Genomic DNA, 19,771 nt, shown 5'->3' with positions numbered 1-19,771 from the left:
CCGTTGGCTGCATTTATCCGCTTTCTGTTCGATTGCAGTGTCTTCGCGCACTGCCATCACGCACTGTGATCGCGCGGTGTCGTCGTACATAATTGACCGGTTGTCGCCTGGAGTTCGCAGTTCAGTGTCACCTGGTGTTGTCCCTCAGACCAACACTGTTTATTGCTCCTACCCTTCCCTTTCCCCCCTCCTTCCTCCCTCTCTTCCCACTTGCCTCCGCCTTCTCTCTTCCCATATTCCTCATCCTACGCTCTTCTTACTATCACTTCGATTTCATTACGCGATACCCTTATTCTGATTTTGGCTGCCACAACCTTTATACATTGATTTTGTAAAACTGTCATTTAGGGCCTCGGGTTGCCTCGGGTACGTGTCTGCTGTCGCCCGCGGGCCTCGCTTCTGGCCTTCGTTGGAGTCGAGTTGCCGAGATGGAACAGCGCCTGGCGCTCGCCTCTATATGGGGCTTTGAGCCTATCGGCGTAAGGATTCGCTGTATTCACAAGAAAGACCATGCTAATCTGACAATTTGATTCAGGTTCGAGAAATTAGTGAAGAAGTCAAGTATGACGTGCTGTTGATCAGTCTTCTGGCTCAGTTCTATTAACTTAATTCTGTCAGGACTGCAACATCTCAACCGGATTGCCATCTTGAATATCTCAAACTTTACGATGCAAGCTTCACTTGTGGCATCCTTCTGTTCGAGCTTCGCTGACCCATTCACCCTTTAAGATCATCTCCATTGAAGGTTCCGTGGATCATCACACAAAACAAATCGCTGGCATTGTTTCCAATACTATCTCCGGCAATGAATACAAAGACCTGCTTGATGTTAGACTGTGACCCCTTCTGTCTCCTGTCATCTTGGCAATTTGACCGACTCATCTACTAACTTCATGCCTTCGGTGCAGGAACCGCGCATCTACCAGCTAGATATGACATCTAGTCTCCAGAGCCATGGCAATGAGGACGAATTGAACCTATCCCTGGACGATGGCTGCGAACTGATCCCAACCTCATCTATCCATATAACCAAACTCTGGCTATCACCGAATGGCGGAGTGGGGTGCTTCTCCTTCGAATCCAGGAAACTACTTGCTAGCATTGCCGATCTCACTTCAACCGAGATAACTATGCTCGACGATACAAAGGGAATTCAAGTCACGGGTACCAGTGAAGTCGATGTAGATGACGCCCTGGCTAAGCTTACTCGGGTTGAGAAGCCACTGGTAAGTCCATTTCTTGACATTTCGAAGCCACACCCGCTCACTGGTGTGTTAGGCATGTGTCCAGCGTCCTATCACGACCAACATTCTTGTGGCGCCGGATGACGAGGCGTTGCGCTATCGTCTCGTGAAGTACAATACCTTGAACCCGATTGCCGAGCGTCGAGTTCTACCAGATCCGACTATCGACCCACACCTCGATCCTGGTGAGATGTATGTTTCGGTACAATACTCAATCGACGGAGAAACTCACGCGTTGAAACTACCTACCAATCTGGCAAACCCACCCCATCTTGTTTACGACCCCGGAAAATCTCGCATCTGGAATGATTTCACCTTCCAGCCGCTTGGAAGTGATGAGGGATACGATACAGTGTACGAATTAGCTGAAAGCGCTATCCCGAGAACCAATGCGATGACCATAGCTGTCCCACCCTCGCTGCACCCTTACTTGACTGTTGAGAAGGCGAAGCAGGTGAACCAGTGGGTCGTTGAAGGGGCGCGAGTGGAGAAGGATATCCCTGAGCAGGAATCCGTGGCTCCCGGTATCAATCAGACTCTCAGTACTCAAGGTCCAGCTCCAACTCTCCAGGCTCCTGTTCCCAGAACTCCTGCCCGTGCACAACGCAACGGGTCCGAAGCAACCGGGTCTCAGAGACCTGCCGGTGTGAAAGTGCGCAGGGTTGCTCCAGCCAGTATCAAGCAGAAGGCACAGGCCGCTCCCTCGCTCCCGGAAACAAGACCAACTTCTACGGATCTGGAGGGAAACGATCTTTCACCCCGTAGACGCTGGGTCATGCAGTATGATGTTAAGAATGGGGACCAGGACTTGCAGAGCGTCAAGGTGGAGGCTAAGGCGCCTAACTCCCAGTCTCAAGCTCGGGCCCAAGCGCGTTCCTCGGAGGACAATCGGAGCATTATATCGTCAAAGTTTGATTCGACCAAGTACGGTCTTGCCAAATCATCTCCACAACGGGCCTTCGGTAGACGGGGTAATCCCAGCACTGGTCCAGCCGCACTACGGAAGGCCGCCCGTCAGAATCAATTGATCGATATCGACATACCAGTAAGCAACACTACCAGCACCCAGGTTGTTTCTTTCGACCAGCCCGCACTGCTTCCCGTAGCATCTTCATCATGCGGCAGTGGCTCCGCTACTACAATCTTGCTGGACAAGAACACGTCCGACCTTGCCGGGTTGACTATTGGGGTTAGCAATCTTTTGGATTCTAGTGACTCCGGGTCTGGCCTGGAAACCACCTCCTGGCGCAGCAGCAACCTGATAAGTCAAGATGAGAGACTCAATGCTTTGCGTCTGAGCTACAATGCAGCGGCCGTTCAAGTGCTTCCCACTGCAGACGAAAGGCCGAATACCGCAGCCTCACGCAGTCAAGCGAACGAGGCATTGGTAAAAGCTATGGTTACAGATCTGGAGAGAGCTCAGCGCTCGGAAAAGGAGTCTTTCAGCGAGGTCACTTCCAGAGAGTTCCATAACACCCGGCACAGGAGTCCGAAGAGTGCTAGCACTGCTAAAAGCAAAGCCGAGGCCAAGGCAAGAAGACAAGCGACACTTGAAGATTCCTGGGGCATCAGCAAGCCGAAGAAACAGCCCGTCCAATCTTCTGAAGGTCAGAAGCCAGCTTCAGGCGTCACTGTGCAGGCCTTGGTCGTGCCAAAACCAGCTCCAGTGAAAGACGAGGGTATTCAACGGCAGGTGAAAAGTCTCTATGACGCTATTATCCCCATCCTCGACTCGGCAGCGTGCTTTCCCGGGGCGATGAACATCGAGATGCAATTCGGTCTGATTCTGGTACCTCTTCTTCCGAAGTCCTACAGACAAGAAAACTTGACTGCAGACGCTTGGACGAGATTGTTTCGTCCACAGTCCGGTCTCTCAGCTCCAACCACTAAGTTCATAAGGCGACTCACGACCTCTGGTGCCGATATTGACCATATTGTGGACATCCGTACTTCCAAAGCCGATGGCAAACTTCGTCTATTTGAGCAGGATTACACGGATTACTGCGTGTCCTATGAATTCCATTTCCGCACCCGATCTAATCAACTTTACATGGTAGTCATCGACGAAAATGGGAGATACAGCGTTCGGGAGCCGGGGAAAAAACTGGGAGGGATCACCTTTCACTTTCCAGCTTACACATGGGATGCCAATATGTCGGTCAACCAAGTGACGGGACTTGTTGGCGATAGCAATCCGGACATTGAACAGATCGCCCAGCATCTCGCCAAGAGCATATGGGTCGAACCGGATCGCAACCTCATTTGCATCTACACACGTCTGCCCACTGAGGTGGAGAATAAAGTGACACTGGAGAAGGTGTACATGCGGCGCTGGACTCGCCACCGTCATCTGCAACGCGACGAGGCTGCTGCCCGTATTGCTCGGGGGCAGGCTTCAGCTACTGTGACTACCAGTCCTGACAAGGCCCTTGATGAGGATGACATCAATACAACTTCCCATATCTTCCTGCAGATCACTGAAGTGCAAGATCTGCTCTTCGGGAAACACTATACTGAGCCAGAAGTCAAGCGAGCTCGTGCCACAGCACCGGCGGAGATGGTGAACAACGGCCGACTGTGGTATGAGGTCTCCTTGGTCAGTCCTGCGATCGACTCTCTTCTTAACTCCAACGCCGACCTCGAAGTTGGCGAGCCCACAACTGACTGGTGCGGAATTGACCTGTTCGGCCGCGACGCTGCTGCTTTGATCCATGACACAACGACAAACGAGGGTAAGACCGAAGACGAGACTCCCAGTGCCGTCGCCAAAGACATCGGTCACGCCGGTCTCGGAGATATGCTCCGTCTAGCCAGGACGGTGATCCAGCGCATCGACGCGGTAGGGTATTGGAATACTCGACCCGGGATGGACGTCCCGCTTGAACCTCTCGCCACCACCGCCTCGTTGAGAAGCAGTGCTCGGGCGCGTGGCGTGGTCGGCATGTCATATGGATGTGATGATGATGACTCGCAGAGCAGTGAGGAAACTCTAGGTGCCCGGGTGGATTCCAAGGGGATCGTTCGGTACCCGGCGCAGGTGGATATCTTTTCGCCGCAGGAGTATTGGTAGTCTAGCTTTTGAGCTTTTCTTTTGAGTCACGTGGTAGGGGTTGCTTCTTCGAAAGGGACCTCGTACATGGCAAGGACAGTGGACTGATTTGACGACGAGGGCACCTCGAGGACACGGGCTGCCTGTTCTGTTGTTCTCCCCGTCTTGCTATCCGATACTGCGCATGTTGGCTTTTCTGCTTTGCTTTAAGTGAAGTGATGAGGCTGGGTCTTTTACGGTGTCAGCGGCCAAGAGGAGGAAGTTTTCTCCCATCAGCAAGGAGGCTGATCAGTAAGGAGGCTGAGACTTCTAGTGGTTTAACATGGGGCGTTGAGAGCAGGATCTTGGGGTCTGTTTCTGGGGGTCCGCAACGCCAGGGGAGATGGGGAGTTGAAGAAGCCAGGCTGTGTTTACAAGATTCATGGGTGCCGGGGTTGGGGTTCAATGCTGTCCCTACAGTAAGTGTTGGTTGGCTTGGGTAGATGGGTATAAGGGAGAGGGGCGGGGTTGATAATAGTTCCAAGTTCACAATTTGCAATTCCACTTGGCTTTCCTCATACTTCTATTGAACAAATTGGCACATTAATTTTTAGCATCTGAATAACGGATCCGGAGGACGTCAGGTTAAGTGATCAAATTGAGGTTCATGCCATAATCCTGAATATTGCACAGTCGAAGGGAGCCTGCTATCATCTAGTTGATAGTACCATATACCTGATTCTACCTGAAGTACTCATAAAACAACCATGCTCCTCTAAATTCCTGACTGTAAGTGTATCTATCCTTCATGCGCCATGAGCCCTGGGCCCTAGACGACAGGACCCCGAATTCCAAGCACTTTTATAAACACCTATGTATTTGTATTTGTATTTGTATCAGTATTCTATCCATGTACAGTTATTATACTGTACACCTTCCCCATCCCACCTGCCATCAAATCACACCACAGGTAGACGATACCCTTGAATCTTTCTTAAATCTATGATCCAGTCGGGGCCCACATATACAAACAACAAACCTGCACTCTAGCACAAAACTTCCTCCCCCTTTTGAACATACCTTCTAGGGAATAAAGAAGAGAGGGAAATCAATCCTCCTCCTCCGGCGCATCATCCACGCCCCTCAACCAGGCAGCGCGCGCATCGACGGCCGCCTTCCGCACGTCCCGTCGGGGATCATCCAGCACCGCCCGCAGCGCCCGGACCACCTGGCTCTTGACGGCCAGGAGCGGCGAGAGGCGGCCCGCACGCGCCAGCGCGGGCGCGTCCGTGGGCGCCTGCGCCAGCAGGTACAGGCAGGTCAGGGCGTCGACCCGCAGCTTCGGGTGGTGGTTGGCCGGGGTAAAGGCGGTTGTTGCGAGGAGGCGGGTGACGAGGCTCTGGACGTGGCCGCATTTGTCGATGACGGGGACGCCGTTGTCGCGGATGATGACGGCGAGGGTGGAGAGGGTGGCGAGTCGGACTGGGGTGGAGTGCGGGGTGGATAGGTCGAGGGATTGGAGGAGCAAGGGCAGTAAGGTGGGGAGTTCGGGGAGGACGAGGTCCGGAGTGATGGTCGAGAGGATGCCGCTTAGGGCTGTTAGGTGGGCGGGTTTGATGTGGTGGGTTTCTTGGGTTTCTTGGGGGGTGGTGGAGGAGGAAGTGGAGATGTTGACTTCGCGGATGCGGGAGGAGATGAGCGGGGTCAGAGTGGTGAAGACGCGTTGTTTGCTTAGGAGACGGATGTTGGCGCCGTTGGTGGCCGAGAGGATCTCATCGTCCCGCAGGAGGATCGAGAAGCTGCGTGCGGCGGTGAGGCTGGTTTCTTCGTCCGGGGACGAGACGAGGGTTAGGAGGGAGGTGAGGAGTTGGGTGGTCGTCGGGGCCAGCCGGAGGATGAGGCCCTTGGAGAGCCAGAAGAGGGTGTGGATCGTGCCGGGAGCTACTTTGTTGGTTTCGCTGCCGGGAGGCAGGAGGGTATAGAACAGGTCCGACGCGAGCGGGAGGTCGGATTTGGGGAGGAACTTGTTGGCCAGGAGAGCCAGGTGTCGCAGGAAGGCGTACTGGGTCGCCAGCTCCGTCTCGCCAGTGGCCCGGGTGGCGATGTCGGTGAGGAGGGCGGACATGTTGGGGTTGGTGGTGTAGGGCAGGTTTTGCACGTCGGCTGGGAGCCCCGCGAGAATGAAAGTCGACAGGATCATCGTACGCTTCTGGTCGGCGCTGGGCGACGGCGCGAAGGGCACCGGTTGGAACTCTGCGGCCGATGTGAAGAGTGTATAGACATTCTGCGCGATCTCGTCCTGCTTGTTTCTGGGCAGAGCTCGGACAAGGAGGTTGCACACGCGTCCGAGGATGTCAAGGACGGTGGCGTCGCTGAGGATGTTGTTTGACGTTGTGGTTGAGGTAGCAGTCACCGCGGCGCTGCGGCACAGGCTGGCCACGATCTTGTCATAATAGAACTCCAGGTTCGGGTCTTCCTCCATCTTTCTCTGGTTCATAACGTAAAGTATAGTGAGGAGGATCGCACGGGGGTACTCCACGGAGCCCGATTGCTCTTGCTGCAGCAGAATGTTCAGCTTGCTGAGCAATCTTCGAACCAAGGTCTCAAAAATGTCCTTCTCAACACTGATCTTGGCAAGCACATCGAGGGTGTTCAGGTAGCCGCTGTCCGCTTCCTCGACCGAGTCAGGTAGCGTGGCCACGAACGTCGGGAACGTGATGTCCAGGATCAAACGAGGCTTGTGCTTGGAAATCTCCGTCAGAGCAACGATCGCCTCCTTTTTAAGGTCGTCACGGCCAACAGACTCCTCCTTCAAAAGGATCTCGTCGAGATATTGCACAAACAGGCCAATTTCGTTGTCTTGGAAGAAGTCGCGCAGAACCGACAAACGCAGGAAGCCCTTCAACGCAGAGATGCGGAACGAGACCTCTTCCTTGATAGCACCCATCAACGCCTGGCCGAAGATCTCGGAGAACTGATCCTTGAACTCCAACAGAGGGTTCTCGAAAGCAACCTCTGCGTCGCGCGAGGTCCATTCACCGAACACCTTGATAGAGGAGTCAAAGAGAACGCTTAGTGTATCCAGGAGAGCTCGTTGCTTGGCGATGCCGTCAGCCTCTTGGTAAATAGTCAAGAGAGGCGCCACAACTGCCCGGATGATTAGCGTGAATGCAGGGGCGGAAGCAGAGGAGATAGCGCCGAGGATCTGTTGAGCAGGCTTTGCCTGCTTCTGTTGGGGCTCCCGCAGTTGCTCGTTACATTCTTTGGTGATTGGGCGCAAATATTGTGCAAGAGGCAACTGATCAGAGATCTGCGAGACACCCTCCGACAAACGCTTAGCAATCCCCGTCAGCACCTGGAGGGACAGCTCGGAGAGGAATTCTTCCTGGGCGTTGAGGATCTCGAACTTCAGGGTCTCCCATATCGTGATGGAATAGCGGGACACCGTGTTAGGGTCGTACGACTCGATACAGGCGATCAAAGCATTGAGGGCGTCCCTCTTTGAGCAAGTCAGCCTGAAGCCAATTCTCACCCAAAACGTAGAGAGCATACCTTGACATTTGGTGAAGTCGAGTCCAGCTTATCCAGTAAAGAAGGGATGGAGTGCGGCGCAAAGAGGCTGTTTGAGGAAATGCAGTCCTGCAGGCGGTCCTTCAAGTCTTGAGCCGTAATGCCGTACGGGTCATTCGGCGGGGGTCTGAAGGTGATAGGGAAGTAATTGTAGGCCGAGTCAAACAGCAGCTTCAGAGGTCAGCTTTGGCAGACGGCCCAGCAGATTCCATGCAGCACGTACCTCCGCATGGTTGGAGATGTCCCATTCCACCATGACCACTTTGAGTATGGAAAACACCATCATCAAGTTCCGGGGATCCTTCTCGCCAGTAACAAGATCCACAATTCCAACCAGGGATTCGTCCCCCATATCATGGAGTGCTGTACCAGTCAGTATGCTCTTGCCCGTAGCCCCGAGAGATGGGATGGTCTCCAAAACGCACCGCCACGATAACTCAGCATCAATTCGTTCAGCAACTGATACACTTGGAATCGTTGAGACTGGGAACGAGACTGCAATTCCTCAAATTGTTCAAAGATCCTGTGCGCAAGTCAGCCCCCCTCTGCCCCATGCAAAGCACATTGCTCGAACTCGGGAAGAGCAAGCACTCACGCCCGAGCAACCTCTTCAGCCAGAGGCTTATTGAATCGATCCAGCTTCTGCAACGTCTCCAACCCGGCAACCGCCCCTCCATCCTGAATCCGATCACAGAAGAAAGTCGTCAGAACCTGAATCTGCTGCCTCGAGAGGAACTTGGCGGGCAGCTCCTTGATGATCGCAGTGAGGTAGGAAACCGCTTTGCCGCGAAGAATTGGGTCGTCATCGTTGATATATTCGCCTAGCGACTGCACGACTTCAATGAGTGTCGTCTTCTTATTCTCCACATCTTTTTTTTATTCGTGAGTGCAAGTTAGCAAAGTCTCATTACCCGACCTGTCTCTTGGAGAGAGAGAGTGAGAAGTTTCACAGAAAAACTTACCTTGAGCAACTCGTTCAGCAATCTGCTTGGCCTCCTGCTTATCGTGGTCCACGACCAGCAGGAAAGTCTGCAATGCCGACATGCTGGATGCGTGGGGTCTTCTTTTCGTGTTTTGTGTATTTGCGCAAGATTGATCAAGAGTTATACTGTCACTTGCATGAGTAAATTTCAAATTCCCACTCCCCGCTCTTGCTCAACTCCGCGACCGGAAACATGACGCTGTCAGGCTAAGACCCTTATCGATAGATATCACGTGGGGGTTTTCCGCCAGTGAGTGAGGGCCGGCCCCGTTGCGTCATGGGCCCGCGCGCTCGCCGCTGACCACCACCCGTTGGCAACTATAGATGGCAGTAAACTATATATCTCCAACCACCACCACCAGCAACTCCCCATCCATGGCAAGATGCAAAGTTTCTACTTGAGAACAACCTTGATATTACTAGTCCTTCTACTCACAGTAACACTCATCCCCACCGCCTCCGCAGCGTCCTGGGACCTACAGTTCCGTAAACGCCTTCCCCGCCCACTCGGCGAGAGACCTCATCGTCGCCTAGTGGATACCCTCGACCTGAAGCAGTGGCTCGCCAACCAACTACAACTACCCCTACAAGCAGGCGCAGCAGGCCCACCAGCAGTCATGGGCAGCAACCCCTCCACCAACGCCGTGCTCCCGCCCGGGGACCACCCCCAGGACACAGGAAACACCGATGGGAAAGGAATCATCCTCTCGGACGTGCTCCCCAAGACCCGGGGCGTGAACGTCTTCGCCTCGCTGACGCGCCAGTTCGAGGCCGTCGAGGCGCGGCTCGACGACGCCGCCCACAACGTCACCGTGCTGGCGCCGCGCAACAGCGCCATCCAGGAGCTGCCGCGCAAGCCGTGGGAGAATCCGGATGATATCGCGCGGTTTGGGGAGGCGCGGGCGTACGAGGGGAAGGAGGGCCAGGATCGCGCCACCCGGAATCTGGAGCGGTTTGTCAAGGCCCATGTGGTGGGGACGAGTCCCTGGAAGGAAGGGGAGGAGGCGGAGACGTTGGCCGGGGATAAGTTGACGTGGTCCAGGGTTGGGGATAAAATTCGGGTAGGTTTTTTCCATGCCTCCTCTCTGACTTCGGGTATGGGTAGCTAGGCTAATCTCGGTGTGGGACAGATTCAACCGGGTGATGTCGAGGTTGATAGTATTGCTGAGAAGGTCTCGAATGGTGAGGTGTGGGTTCTTGATGGAGTGATTAATTATCGTTAGGTATAGTGTCTGGCGGAAGGCTGGGATGTAGATATATATTGCAGGATGAGCGACTTTCCGCAGTGACGACCCTTCAAAGTAGTTATGATGAACAGCCACTATTTTCATGTATTGACATTTAGATTTTGATAGTAGTATAACATTTCTGAAAGAACAAAGTAATTGCCTTGATCTGCGTCATCACACTAAATACGAGCTTGACATTGTGAGCTTTACCACAGCAAAAGCAAGTCTACACCCTCGGAGAACGACCACATTAATAGGCTTCGCTGGAGCCATAGTTCTGCAGGATGCGCTCCTCAATTCCATCCAAGATGCAGAAGTGCTCCATGACCGCAAGGTTCTCCGCCTCATTCTGATACATCTTATCGGGGTCCTGACCCGGCTGGAAAGGGTTCATGCCGGCCGCAGGGTTCATACCAGCCATCTGTTGAGCCATTTGGCTGGCAGCTGTTTTGCATACCTTCGATTAGCACAAATCATTCCCATTACCCCTTACACAAACACAAAACCGTGTCGCATGCCGAGAACTTGACTCACCATTATCGCTCCCCAAGATAAACCCAAACACAGACTGCAGCCCAAACAGATTCAGAAAGTACCAGGAAAGACTCGACACCCATCTCACATCCAGATCCCGAGTCATCACACCGGACTGTAGCATCGACTTAAACCGAATGGTAAGAGGGAAGGGCAATTTCACTTTGCATCGGTTCCTCAAGTCAGCTCTCCAGCCCGACAACCACACACAAACGTGTAAAATAGAGAAAGAAAAAAAAAAGACTTACAAATCACAAACCCCGAAAAGAAAGCATTAATCCAGCTCATGATCAACGTCTGCGGGATCATCATCATCATGTTCCCCTTCATCATGCCCATCATCGCCTCCATGCCCGCGGGATCCGTCATCGGGTTCGCCGGCGGCTGGCCGCGGTTCTCCGGGTCCTTCAGGAAGGCCCCCTCCTGGTAGGCGGAGATGAGGTACTTGCGGCGCATCTCGCACGACTCCGGGCTGAGCACGTAGGCGTTGTTGCGGAAGTTGACGCCGCGGATAAGGCCCAGGCGTTCGCGGGATTCGGCCAGCGTTGCGGCGGGTTTCGGCGGGTTGTTCATCAGGACGGTGGCATAGTGGCGGAGGATGCCGGTGAGGATCTTGATCGAAGTCTTAGCGGTTTGTGAAAGCAGGTAGTGTAGTCAAATAGGGTTGATGAAAGCGTACCATGACAATCGTAATGGGGAATACGATCCAATAGCTAGGTCGAGTCAGCTTTAGACTTGCCCACGCCAGGTTCCTCAATTCGTCTGGAGTTGGGGATCAACAACGTACAAGAGAGCGGGATCCCGAAGGATCGTCTGCTCTACCCCCTGCAATGCCATTTTTGGAATGGTAGATGGTTGCAAGAGGAGGGGGAGGTATCGTCGCTCAATTCGAACAGAGAAGCTGAGAGAACTAAGCTGAAAGGAACGGGGAAGCTCCCCCACGGAAGTTGGATGGGGTGGCCCGGGACGGGCGGCGGCGGCCTTACTGCCTTGGCGCATGCCGCTTTAGCTTGCGAAAGGGACAGCTCGCCGCAACTCCGACAAAGACCGTCGCGTCACCTCTCAAATTATCTCAAGGAACGTCAACTACCAGAAGCTTATCCCTCTGGATTAAACGACTTGCTAGTATATATTGACCTACCCAAAAGGGGGACTCACCAATGTCGTCCGCAGAGGCACCCAAGGTGCCTGTTTATTCGAGCAATGGTTAGTTGATGCATGCATGTTTACTTCATAGGCCTGCTGCTCGAATACTCCCACTGCAGCAGCAGTAGCAGCAGCTTGCCCTCTACCTCTGTGATCAAAGCTGCATCGTTGATTGAAGCCAGTTCATACTAACAGCCCTACGATCAGATCTGAAATCTACCACCGACGATGCCCTGGCGCCGCACCTCACCACCCTCCCGCAACCCTACCGATTTACCCAAGACAACACCATGCTGAACGTGCGCTTGGTGCTGGGCTACGCAGCCGTCGCCATCGCCGGGTTCACCTTCTACGCAGACCGCATGCTGAAGTGGGAGGCGACTCGCTCGCCGTGGATTCTGGCGGCCGTCGCATCGTACTTCATTCTCAACTCCCTGCTCACATACTGGATCTGGGCCGTCGAGGCGGGCGAGGTGTTTCGAGGCAAGCGCAAGTCGGGTGAAACGGTATGTTCATTGGACCCCTGCCCCCAGTGCATGGAATAGAAATCAAACCATTCGAGAGCGTCTGTATCTGGGGGCTAATGCTTGTCTTGTTGCTACGATAATTTTAGATCATAATCCGCTCCTCCGTCAAGAAGCATTCCCCGCTTTACAAGCTCAAGGTTCAGTACACGTCCCCGGCGGGCAAGGTCATCCAGGAGAAGGAGATCGAAACGTCGTTCACGAAGTGGTTTGCGGCCGACGGGACGTTCCACATCCAGCCGCTCCGCGACTGGTTGGCGAGCGAGATTGAGGTTCTGCGGCTTGCGGCGAATGAGATTCAGAAGAAGACGGGCGGTGTTGCGAGTCATGTCGCTGTTCAGGAGGCGGAACAGGTTGAAGGGGGCAAGAGTGCGACGAAGAGGAAGTGAAGAAACATGGCGTATAAGCCCTCCGTTTTACCACAAACAGAAACATCTGGGGTGATTGGATCTGCATGTCAAAATGGCGCAACGTCTGGGGTTGTATCTGGTGTGATGTCAGGCTCTCTTTTCCAAATCTCATCTTGCGGGGTTTTCTTGCGATAGTAGCTTGACTGGGGTTTGAGAACATAACCACAACCACCTTCCATGGCAGGCATTCAACGGTATAGTCTTTGTAGCGCTAGGGTTAACCCCCCTCCCAGACTTTTCAATCCACAGATGCTCATAATCAAAACAGCGCAACAGTGTCGCATTGACAAGGTGATTTACATGAAGGGTTCATCAAGCTCAAACAGCATAGAGGAATGTAAGAAAATCTATGGCTAACTCTGCTATATCGTCTCTCGGTGCTATACTTTTGTGGAATGAAAAAGAGGTATCGCCACTGAGGGTTTTTTACGAGGCAGCTTCCAGAGTGCCCGGGCGCTCAGTGGCCTCGGCGGGTTTCACATCATCCATTCTCTTGTTCTGGATGAGTCTCTGTGTGTAACGGTCAGCTGCTGGACACTTCATCAAGATGGTGCGAGGATGTCCTACTTACCAACAGGTTTCTAAGCAAGACAACGATCGTCACCTTTCCAGTGGAAGGCACGAAGATGGAGGCCTTCTCCTTCACCTCGGGTCCGAAGTTCTGTTTTACATCAATGTCAGATATATCTGCAGTATAAAGATAGGCATCTATGGATCGATTGGCAAACATACCTTCTCGCTGGAGAAGTTGACGCACACAGCACCCTCTCTGAGAAGGCTGGTGTCGAACTTGTACTTCTCACCGGGGACACCGGAGATGACAACATCACAGAGGGGCACAACGTCCTTCAGAGTCTTGCCTTCGAGCTCCACGACCTCATGTCTGCCCTTCTTCAGGCCCTCACCACGCGTGAACTTCTGGATGCCGTTGACGTCGACACTGTACACGCAGGCACCATCGTTGGCCAACAACGCGGCGAGCGGGCGTCCCACGACCTCAGAGCGGTTCACCACGCAGATGGTGTGGCCGAAGAGACGGTTGCCGTAAGGCAATATCGTGTTGTAGATGTTCAGGTACTCGAGGATCTTGATGATGGCCAGGGGAGTGCAGGGGAGGATGCACTTCTGACGCTTGGTTTCCGGGTCCAGGAAGCGGATGTTCTGGTACATGTTGAAGATGTACCGGTGGGTGAGACCCTCTACATCTTTGGATACGTCGACGATCTGCTGCAGGTACTGGTCCTGGCGGTTGTTGAAGATGGGGTAGTATACGATGATGCCGTCAACGTCGGGATCGACGTTGGCATTGAGGATGGCTTGCTCGAGATCGTCCCGGGCAACTTCACGGAGGGAGTAGCGGAAACCACTATACGATAAAGAAACAAAGACTACATTAGCTACGACGTGACTCATGGATGACCCCCGGTGCCACCGCTTGCCGCACCGGCTCCGACATCGCAGGTTGGGGAGTCACAAGGGCGACGCTTCAGAAGAAAGAAACGGAGACGCCCAACTGAAAAGAATATGGGAAAGAGTGCTCACTTTTCGATGCAAGTCTTCTCCGTCCATTGGGCATACATCAAAGCCGCAGGGTCGTTGTTTGCAAGGAATCCGACCAGGTGAGGCGGCTTCTCAAGCATCTTCACGCCCTCCTGGACCTCCTCGAGCAGGCGATTGGCAACATGCTTGGAAAGCATGACCTTGCAGGAGGCCGGAGCCGAGTCTGTAGCAGAAGCCATCTGGGCGATTATAGAGAAATCGTGCAAACTATTCAACAAAATCGATTGGTAGCCTTTTGGGTGGATTGAGATGGACTATGGTTGGAGGGGTATGGAAGAAAATTTGGGACGGAAAGACCGCTCGCTTATCGATAAAAAAAGGCATGCCCGCATTCGGCCGCCCATCGGAGCCAGTCATTGAAGGACCAGCGCACTATTCTACGAATTTAATTAGCCTGAGCAAGAAGTATCTAGTAGTGCAGACATTCGAACTAAATTGGTGGAGAATCCGGTCCCAAGCTCTTACCACATGGAAACCAGAATCAGACAGTAATTAGAAACCGGGGCAATACGCGGCAATGTCGTGCCCGGTCCATGTCTGCTCCTTGGATGCCGAAATCGATCTCGCCCTCTACGTTTGCCCCCTTCTTTACCCCGGATTATTGACAAGATTGGAGATTGGGGCTTCGATTCCAGTCCCCACCGGAGAGACTGGCAAGCCGGTCAAAGGAACAAAAGAAATCATATTCAGGCTGCATATATGTAGACAATGGCGGGATCATGGGCAAAGACCAGCTGGACCATTCCGGATCCAAAGTCATTGAATCTGTTCCCACTACCCCTTTCATTTGTCGCGCGAAAAGATCTAAACGTACAGGATATTAATCGTATCTTTTTGCCTTCCTCGTCCCACCGTTTTACCTTGCGTCATAGCTACAGAATATCAGATGGGTATACCATCAGGAAAGATGCGGTTACATCCAGCGCCGTGTTCGACCGATCCGAAGCTCCGGGGTTTAACAACAAAACAAAACAGTGGTCTCAAATTGTACAAGCTATCTTGTCTATACAGATAGAGTCAGGATAAAAACAGTACACGGTGGACTAATCACCGAGAGGCCATTTGCTCACCTATGCGTTGAAGGACTTGTTGAAGTTGACAATGACCTCCTTGAGCTGAGCCTCGAGGTCCTTGCTGACCTGGCCCTCCTTCTCAATGGTCTCCTGGATCTCGGGGTGGTTGCTCTTGAGGTGAGCAAGGAAGTCGGACTCCCAGGTGAGGATCTTGGCGACGGGGATGGAGTCAAGGTAGCCGTTGACACCAGCGAAGATCAGGGGAACCATGTCGGGGACGGACATGGGGGAGTACTGCTTCTGCTTGAGAAGCTCGGTGAGACGCTCACCACGGTTGAGGGTCTGCTTGGTGGAGGCATCGAGATCGGAACCGAACTGGGCGAAGGCAGCAACCTCACGGTACTGAGCCAAGAACAGCTTCAGGGAACCGGCGACCTGCTTCATGGCCTTGACCTGGGCAGCGGAACCGACACGGGAGACGGACAGACCGACGTTAATGGCAGGGCGGATACCCTTGTAGAACAGCTCAGCCTCCAAGAAGATCTGGCCGTCAGTGATGGAAATGACGTTGGTGGGAATGTAGGCAGACACATCACCACCCTGGGTCTCAATGACGGGGAGGGCAGTGAGGGAACCACCACCGTGCTTGTCGTTCATCTTGGCAGCACGCTCGAGAAGACGCGAGTGGAGGTAGAAAACGTCACCGGGGTAGGCCTCACGTCCAGGGGGACGACGGAGCAGAAGAGACATCTGACGGTAGGCGACGGCCTGCTTGGAGAGATCGTCGTAGATGATGACGGCGTGGCGGCCGTTGTCACGGAACCACTCACCCATGGCGCAACCAGTGAAGGGAGCAAGGTACTGCAGGGGAGCAGCCTCGGAGGCGGTAGCAGCGACGATGATGGAGTACTTCATGGAGTCGTTCTCCTCAAGGGTCTTGACGAGCTGGGCGACGGTGGAACGCTTCTGACCGACGGCAACGTAGATACAGTACAGCTTCTTGCTCTCGTCGCTGGAAGTGTTGTTCCAACGCTTCTGGTTGAGGATAGCGTCGAGGGCGACAGCGGTCTTACCGGTCTGACGGTCACCAATGATCAACTCACGCTGACCACGGCCGATGGGGACCATGGAGTCGACACACTTAAGACCAGTCTGGACGGGCTGGTTGACGGAGTGACGGGGCAGGATACCAGGGGCCTTGAGCTGAGCACGGCTCTTGGCCTTGGTGTTAATGGGACCCTTGCCATCGATGGGGTTACCGAGAGCGTCGACGACACGGCCGAGCATCTCAGGACCAACGGGAACATCAACCTAGTTGGAGGTATTAGCATGAACCCGGGTGAAATGGCTTGGAAATCGGGTTCAAATGGTAACATACAATCTCTCCGGTACGCTTGACAGTCTCACCCTCCCTGACGAGACGGTCGGAACCGAAAAGCACAACACCGACCTGACCGGCTTCGAGGTTCATGCACATACCCTTAACACCGGAGGCGAACCTGGGGAATTGTTAGTGAACTGATATATCATTTTCTCAGTAGTAAGGGAGTGCACGTACTCGACCAGCTCCTCAGCCTGGACGTTGGTCATGCCATGGACACGAGCGATACCGTCACTATTGTCATAATCGTGTTAGTTGGATGGAATTTCCCTGATAGAGGTGTTGACGGCCGAGGTTTCGATAGTTTCTCGATGGTTTTTCGATGGATTCGATGATATTGAAGGCGCGTCCAAAATTTTCACCGGAAGGATTTCGTCACGTACCCGACGGAAAGGACACGTCCAGTCTCGGCAAGACCAGCCTCCTCCTGAACACCACGGATTCTCTGCTCGAGGATGGAAGAGACCTCAGTGGGAGAGGCCTTGGCCTCAGCAGCATAGGAGCGGATCTGCTTGGAGGCACCAGAGATGGGGCCGGGAACAGCGGCGCGAACCTGAAGACGTAGGCAAAATTTGTCAACATCACAACCACGCAGTCAAAACGCGTCAAAAGCTGATAGCATGCATTGCGATGGGTAGAGAGGCGATTGGAAATATCATTGAGATGACTTCCCCGATGTAGAAGGTCGAATTGAATGGACGATGTCGACTTGGGACAGGGATGAGACTCACGGAAGCGATTCTGCCAGTGGCAGAGGCAGCCGCAACGGTGCGGCTAGACTGCCGCAAAGCGTTCCTGAACATTGTGAAAAGGGTTCAGAGGTGTGGGAGAGTGGTTTCTCTGAAGGAGAGATGTAATTGGGGGGGGGGAGGGGGGGAAAGGGAAGAAGAGGAGAAAGGATTGTGGATGGAGGAGAGGAGAGCTTTGTCGTCGGGGTTGGGAGGGATTCTCTCTCAGAACTGGCACTAATCCTAGTTTGCCGAGCCTCACCAACCTCCGAAGCCGCCCTAGTGCGCTCACGGGACAACCCACCCGTCCCCAAGAAAACGAAAACGCCGGGTGATGTATTTATTATTTTTTTATCTGTACAGAACGATCGTCTATCTGATTTTACCTTTACATTACATCTCTATTCTTCTGAATGATTCTAGTCCCCGTGAGATAACCCTATACTTTGGTCTTCAGAAAAATAAATGGGTTGAAACATACCTAGCACGCCGTGGCTGGTTGCTTGGTTACTAGGCTCTCCCGGGCCACCTGTCCGTTCCCAATTTTCATTTCCACTGTATTTCAGTTTCTCTCTCTCTCGGATCTGCGGATACTGCTGGTTGGCTGGCTTACTCATCTGCATTTTCGTCGCAGCAACCGCCCGCAGCAGCCCGCGCACTGCAGCAGGCACAGAGGCCCTGCTAGTCTAGTAGCAGCTGCCCACGAATGCCAGTGCCAGCCAGTGCCAGTGCCACCAAACCAAAAATTGCCTTGCTTTGCTTGACCGGTTGTTCCGGTGGGAATTCTTTCCCCGTCTCCATCTCCATCTACTAGTTACTGTGCTGTCCATGCATCTACAACGGAAAAACCCTTCCAGGCGGTCAATCGGTTGAGACGTCGTCTTTCACAGCCTCTTTTCTATTCTAGATCGTCTCTTCTCTATCTATCTTCTCTCATGGGTTGCAGTTCCTTTCTTGGTGCCTCTACGGAGTAAGTAGGTTGCTGGCGTCGCTCAATGGCCCTTGGGTGCCAACCCGAACCTTGCCGCAGCAAACCCTGTCATCCCCTCCAGTCCTTTTCCGATTTCAGTAACTTACATCATGCTCCACTTTAACCTGAGGTCTAAGATTCCTACTCCAGTACAGTAGCTTGAACCTACCAGTTCAGACAACATTTGCTTTATTTACTTGAGAATCTGCAACTCACTTATGGTACCAACCATCAGACAAAGTTTTGTCATGGAATTCACTATGCATTCTCAGAACACCACTTACTGCACTCAGACGTTCCATCATCACCTTGTAGACATGCTGCCAAATTGGAAAGACCGCTATTGTCGCTTTGGAAATAGCCAGACAACCTTGATTACCACCGAAGACTAAGAACCACTTATGGCTCTCATACTGGATTTGCGGTCCGATCAATTGCTTGCCTTGTTCTGCTGGGCCTTGAATGCCGCGACCTCCTTGTTCACACTCTCATGGTACCTCTTCTTCAGCTCGGGGCGATACCCGAAGAAGAACAGAATCTCCATCCAGATGAAAAGGGGAGCGAGCAGCAGAGCCTGCACCAGATTATCCAGCAGTGCAGGGGCCCGTTTCTCGAAGGCACCATGGCCGACGAATTGCGCCAACCACGAAACCACGTGAATGCCACCAAACCAGTAGTTGGCGCTCGTGCCGTAGGTACTGAGAAGGTGATTCGCACCGGCTGCACTGCCGATGATGAGCGGCGTCGCTAGGGCACCTGCTACGGGCTCCAAAAGGATGTAAAACGTCGAGTATACTATAGCAGCGATCGTCCCAAGGTTGAGAGGCAGATTCTCAACCTGCAAAGCCTCAGGCGTGGGGATGAGGGTTGGTGTGTTAGATGCCTAGTAAGTAGCACGGTATCAGGGCGTCTGTTGCTGGATTGTCCGGGGTTGAGTGTCATACCAGGGCAACGCCAGTGAAGAGAAGTATCGGGACGCATGTCATGTGAATCGCAACATTCACCTGAAAGAAGAAAGTCAGGAACTGAGCCTTGCGAGGATATATAGAAGGACTTTGCACGTACGGGATTATTGTGGTAGGCGCCATACTGGAAGATGTGTTAGTTAGCGACTGAGTCTGTTGACCGGAGGGGCGGCGGGTGCCGCAGAATGGGCCTCACAAAGAGTAGCTGCTTCTCAAGATTCAAAGCCATGGTGACACTGAAGATGCAGGGGTCTTGTCGGGCAAGGCGAAGAGCAGTGAGATGGAGAAGACCGATATCCAGACCGAGAAGACTACTTTTCCCCCCCCACAACAAGGTGTTGCCTGATCAGGTGGAAGGATAAGACATTTTATGCCAAACCGTTCGTTGCTTGTGCAAACGTCATTCGTTGTACAGAGACTCAACAAGGGCCGAGGATATTGTGAATTCTTACACCCTTCGTCTCATGATTGTACCTCCGAGGTACTG

General features: G+C 53.3%; 8 protein-coding genes across 8 annotated transcripts; 3 read left to right on the top strand and 5 right to left on the bottom strand.

Annotated features, from left to right (window-relative positions):
- The first annotated feature begins 260 nt into the window (after positions 1-260).
- Positions 261-4,413, top strand: BO66DRAFT_187017 (uncharacterized protein). Its single transcript, XM_025642425.1, has 6 exons — positions 261-479; positions 536-561; positions 619-670; positions 730-828; positions 909-1,226; positions 1,279-4,413. The coding sequence occupies exons 1-6, from the start codon at positions 429-431 to the stop codon at positions 4,312-4,314; spliced, it is 3,582 nt and encodes a 1,193-aa protein (XP_025500080.1). The 5' UTR covers positions 261-428; the 3' UTR covers positions 4,315-4,413.
- Positions 4,414-5,169: 756 nt separating this feature from the next.
- BO66DRAFT_381828 (MET18/MMS19 family protein) lies at positions 5,170-8,981 on the bottom strand. The gene is made up of 6 exons (XM_025645975.1): positions 8,805-8,981; positions 8,438-8,711; positions 8,268-8,365; positions 8,066-8,205; positions 7,825-8,013; positions 5,170-7,771 (listed from the first exon to the last, which is right to left on the bottom strand). Exons 1-6 carry the CDS (start codon positions 8,884-8,886, stop codon positions 5,381-5,383), a joined length of 3,174 nt encoding a protein of 1,057 aa, XP_025500079.1. The 5' UTR covers positions 8,887-8,981; the 3' UTR covers positions 5,170-5,380.
- Positions 8,982-9,249: 268 nt separating this feature from the next.
- BO66DRAFT_357349 (uncharacterized protein) lies at positions 9,250-10,092 on the top strand. Its single transcript, XM_025644900.1, has 2 exons — positions 9,250-9,885; positions 9,955-10,092. Exons 1-2 carry the CDS (start codon positions 9,442-9,444, stop codon positions 10,045-10,047), a joined length of 537 nt encoding a protein of 178 aa, XP_025500078.1. The 5' UTR covers positions 9,250-9,441; the 3' UTR covers positions 10,048-10,092.
- Positions 10,093-10,152: 60 nt separating this feature from the next.
- Positions 10,153-11,513, bottom strand: BO66DRAFT_381824 (ER membrane complex subunit EMC3). The gene is made up of 5 exons (XM_025645974.1): positions 11,375-11,513; positions 11,267-11,300; positions 10,836-11,199; positions 10,588-10,749; positions 10,153-10,497 (listed from the first exon to the last, which is right to left on the bottom strand). Exons 1-5 carry the CDS (start codon positions 11,422-11,424, stop codon positions 10,304-10,306), a joined length of 804 nt encoding a protein of 267 aa, XP_025500077.1. The 5' UTR covers positions 11,425-11,513; the 3' UTR covers positions 10,153-10,303.
- A 127-nt stretch (positions 11,514-11,640) lies between these two features.
- Positions 11,641-12,964, top strand: BO66DRAFT_394786 (signal peptidase complex subunit 2). Its single transcript, XM_025648070.1, has 3 exons — positions 11,641-11,793; positions 11,941-12,239; positions 12,347-12,964. The coding sequence occupies exons 1-3, from the start codon at positions 11,748-11,750 to the stop codon at positions 12,644-12,646; spliced, it is 645 nt and encodes a 214-aa protein (XP_025500076.1). The 5' UTR covers positions 11,641-11,747; the 3' UTR covers positions 12,647-12,964.
- Positions 12,961-14,493, bottom strand: BO66DRAFT_186962 (methylenetetrahydrofolate dehydrogenase (NAD(+))). The gene is made up of 4 exons (XM_025642424.1): positions 14,210-14,493; positions 13,400-14,033; positions 13,239-13,328; positions 12,961-13,177 (listed from the first exon to the last, which is right to left on the bottom strand). Exons 1-4 carry the CDS (start codon positions 14,404-14,406, stop codon positions 13,094-13,096), a joined length of 1,005 nt encoding a protein of 334 aa, XP_025500075.1. The 5' UTR covers positions 14,407-14,493; the 3' UTR covers positions 12,961-13,093.
- Positions 14,494-15,175: 682 nt separating this feature from the next.
- BO66DRAFT_381815 (F1F0 ATP synthase subunit alpha) lies at positions 15,176-17,424 on the bottom strand (the record flags this gene model as incomplete). The annotated part of the gene is made up of 5 exons (XM_025645973.1): positions 15,176-16,551; positions 16,619-16,739; positions 16,799-16,855; positions 16,984-17,174; positions 17,353-17,424. The coding sequence occupies 5 exons, from the start codon at positions 17,422-17,424 to the stop codon at positions 15,298-15,300; spliced, it is 1,695 nt and encodes a 564-aa protein (XP_025500074.1). The 3' UTR covers positions 15,176-15,297.
- A 1,325-nt stretch (positions 17,425-18,749) lies between these two features.
- Positions 18,750-19,513, bottom strand: BO66DRAFT_381810 (2-hydroxy-palmitic acid dioxygenase MPO1; the record flags this gene model as incomplete). The annotated part of the gene is made up of 4 exons (XM_025645972.1): positions 18,750-19,202; positions 19,264-19,323; positions 19,385-19,408; positions 19,481-19,513. 4 exons carry the CDS (start codon positions 19,511-19,513, stop codon positions 18,750-18,752), a joined length of 570 nt encoding a protein of 189 aa, XP_025500073.1.
- Positions 19,514-19,771: the final 258 nt, after the last annotated feature.

This window comes from Aspergillus aculeatinus, assembly GCF_003184765.1.
Source record: "Aspergillus aculeatinus CBS 121060 unplaced genomic scaffold BO66scaffold_52, whole genome shotgun sequence".
NCBI lineage: Eukaryota > Fungi > Ascomycota > Eurotiomycetes > Eurotiales > Aspergillaceae > Aspergillus > Aspergillus aculeatinus.
The sequence above is the reverse complement of the archived record's forward strand: the minus strand, read 5'-3'. Positions and strand labels throughout refer to the sequence as shown.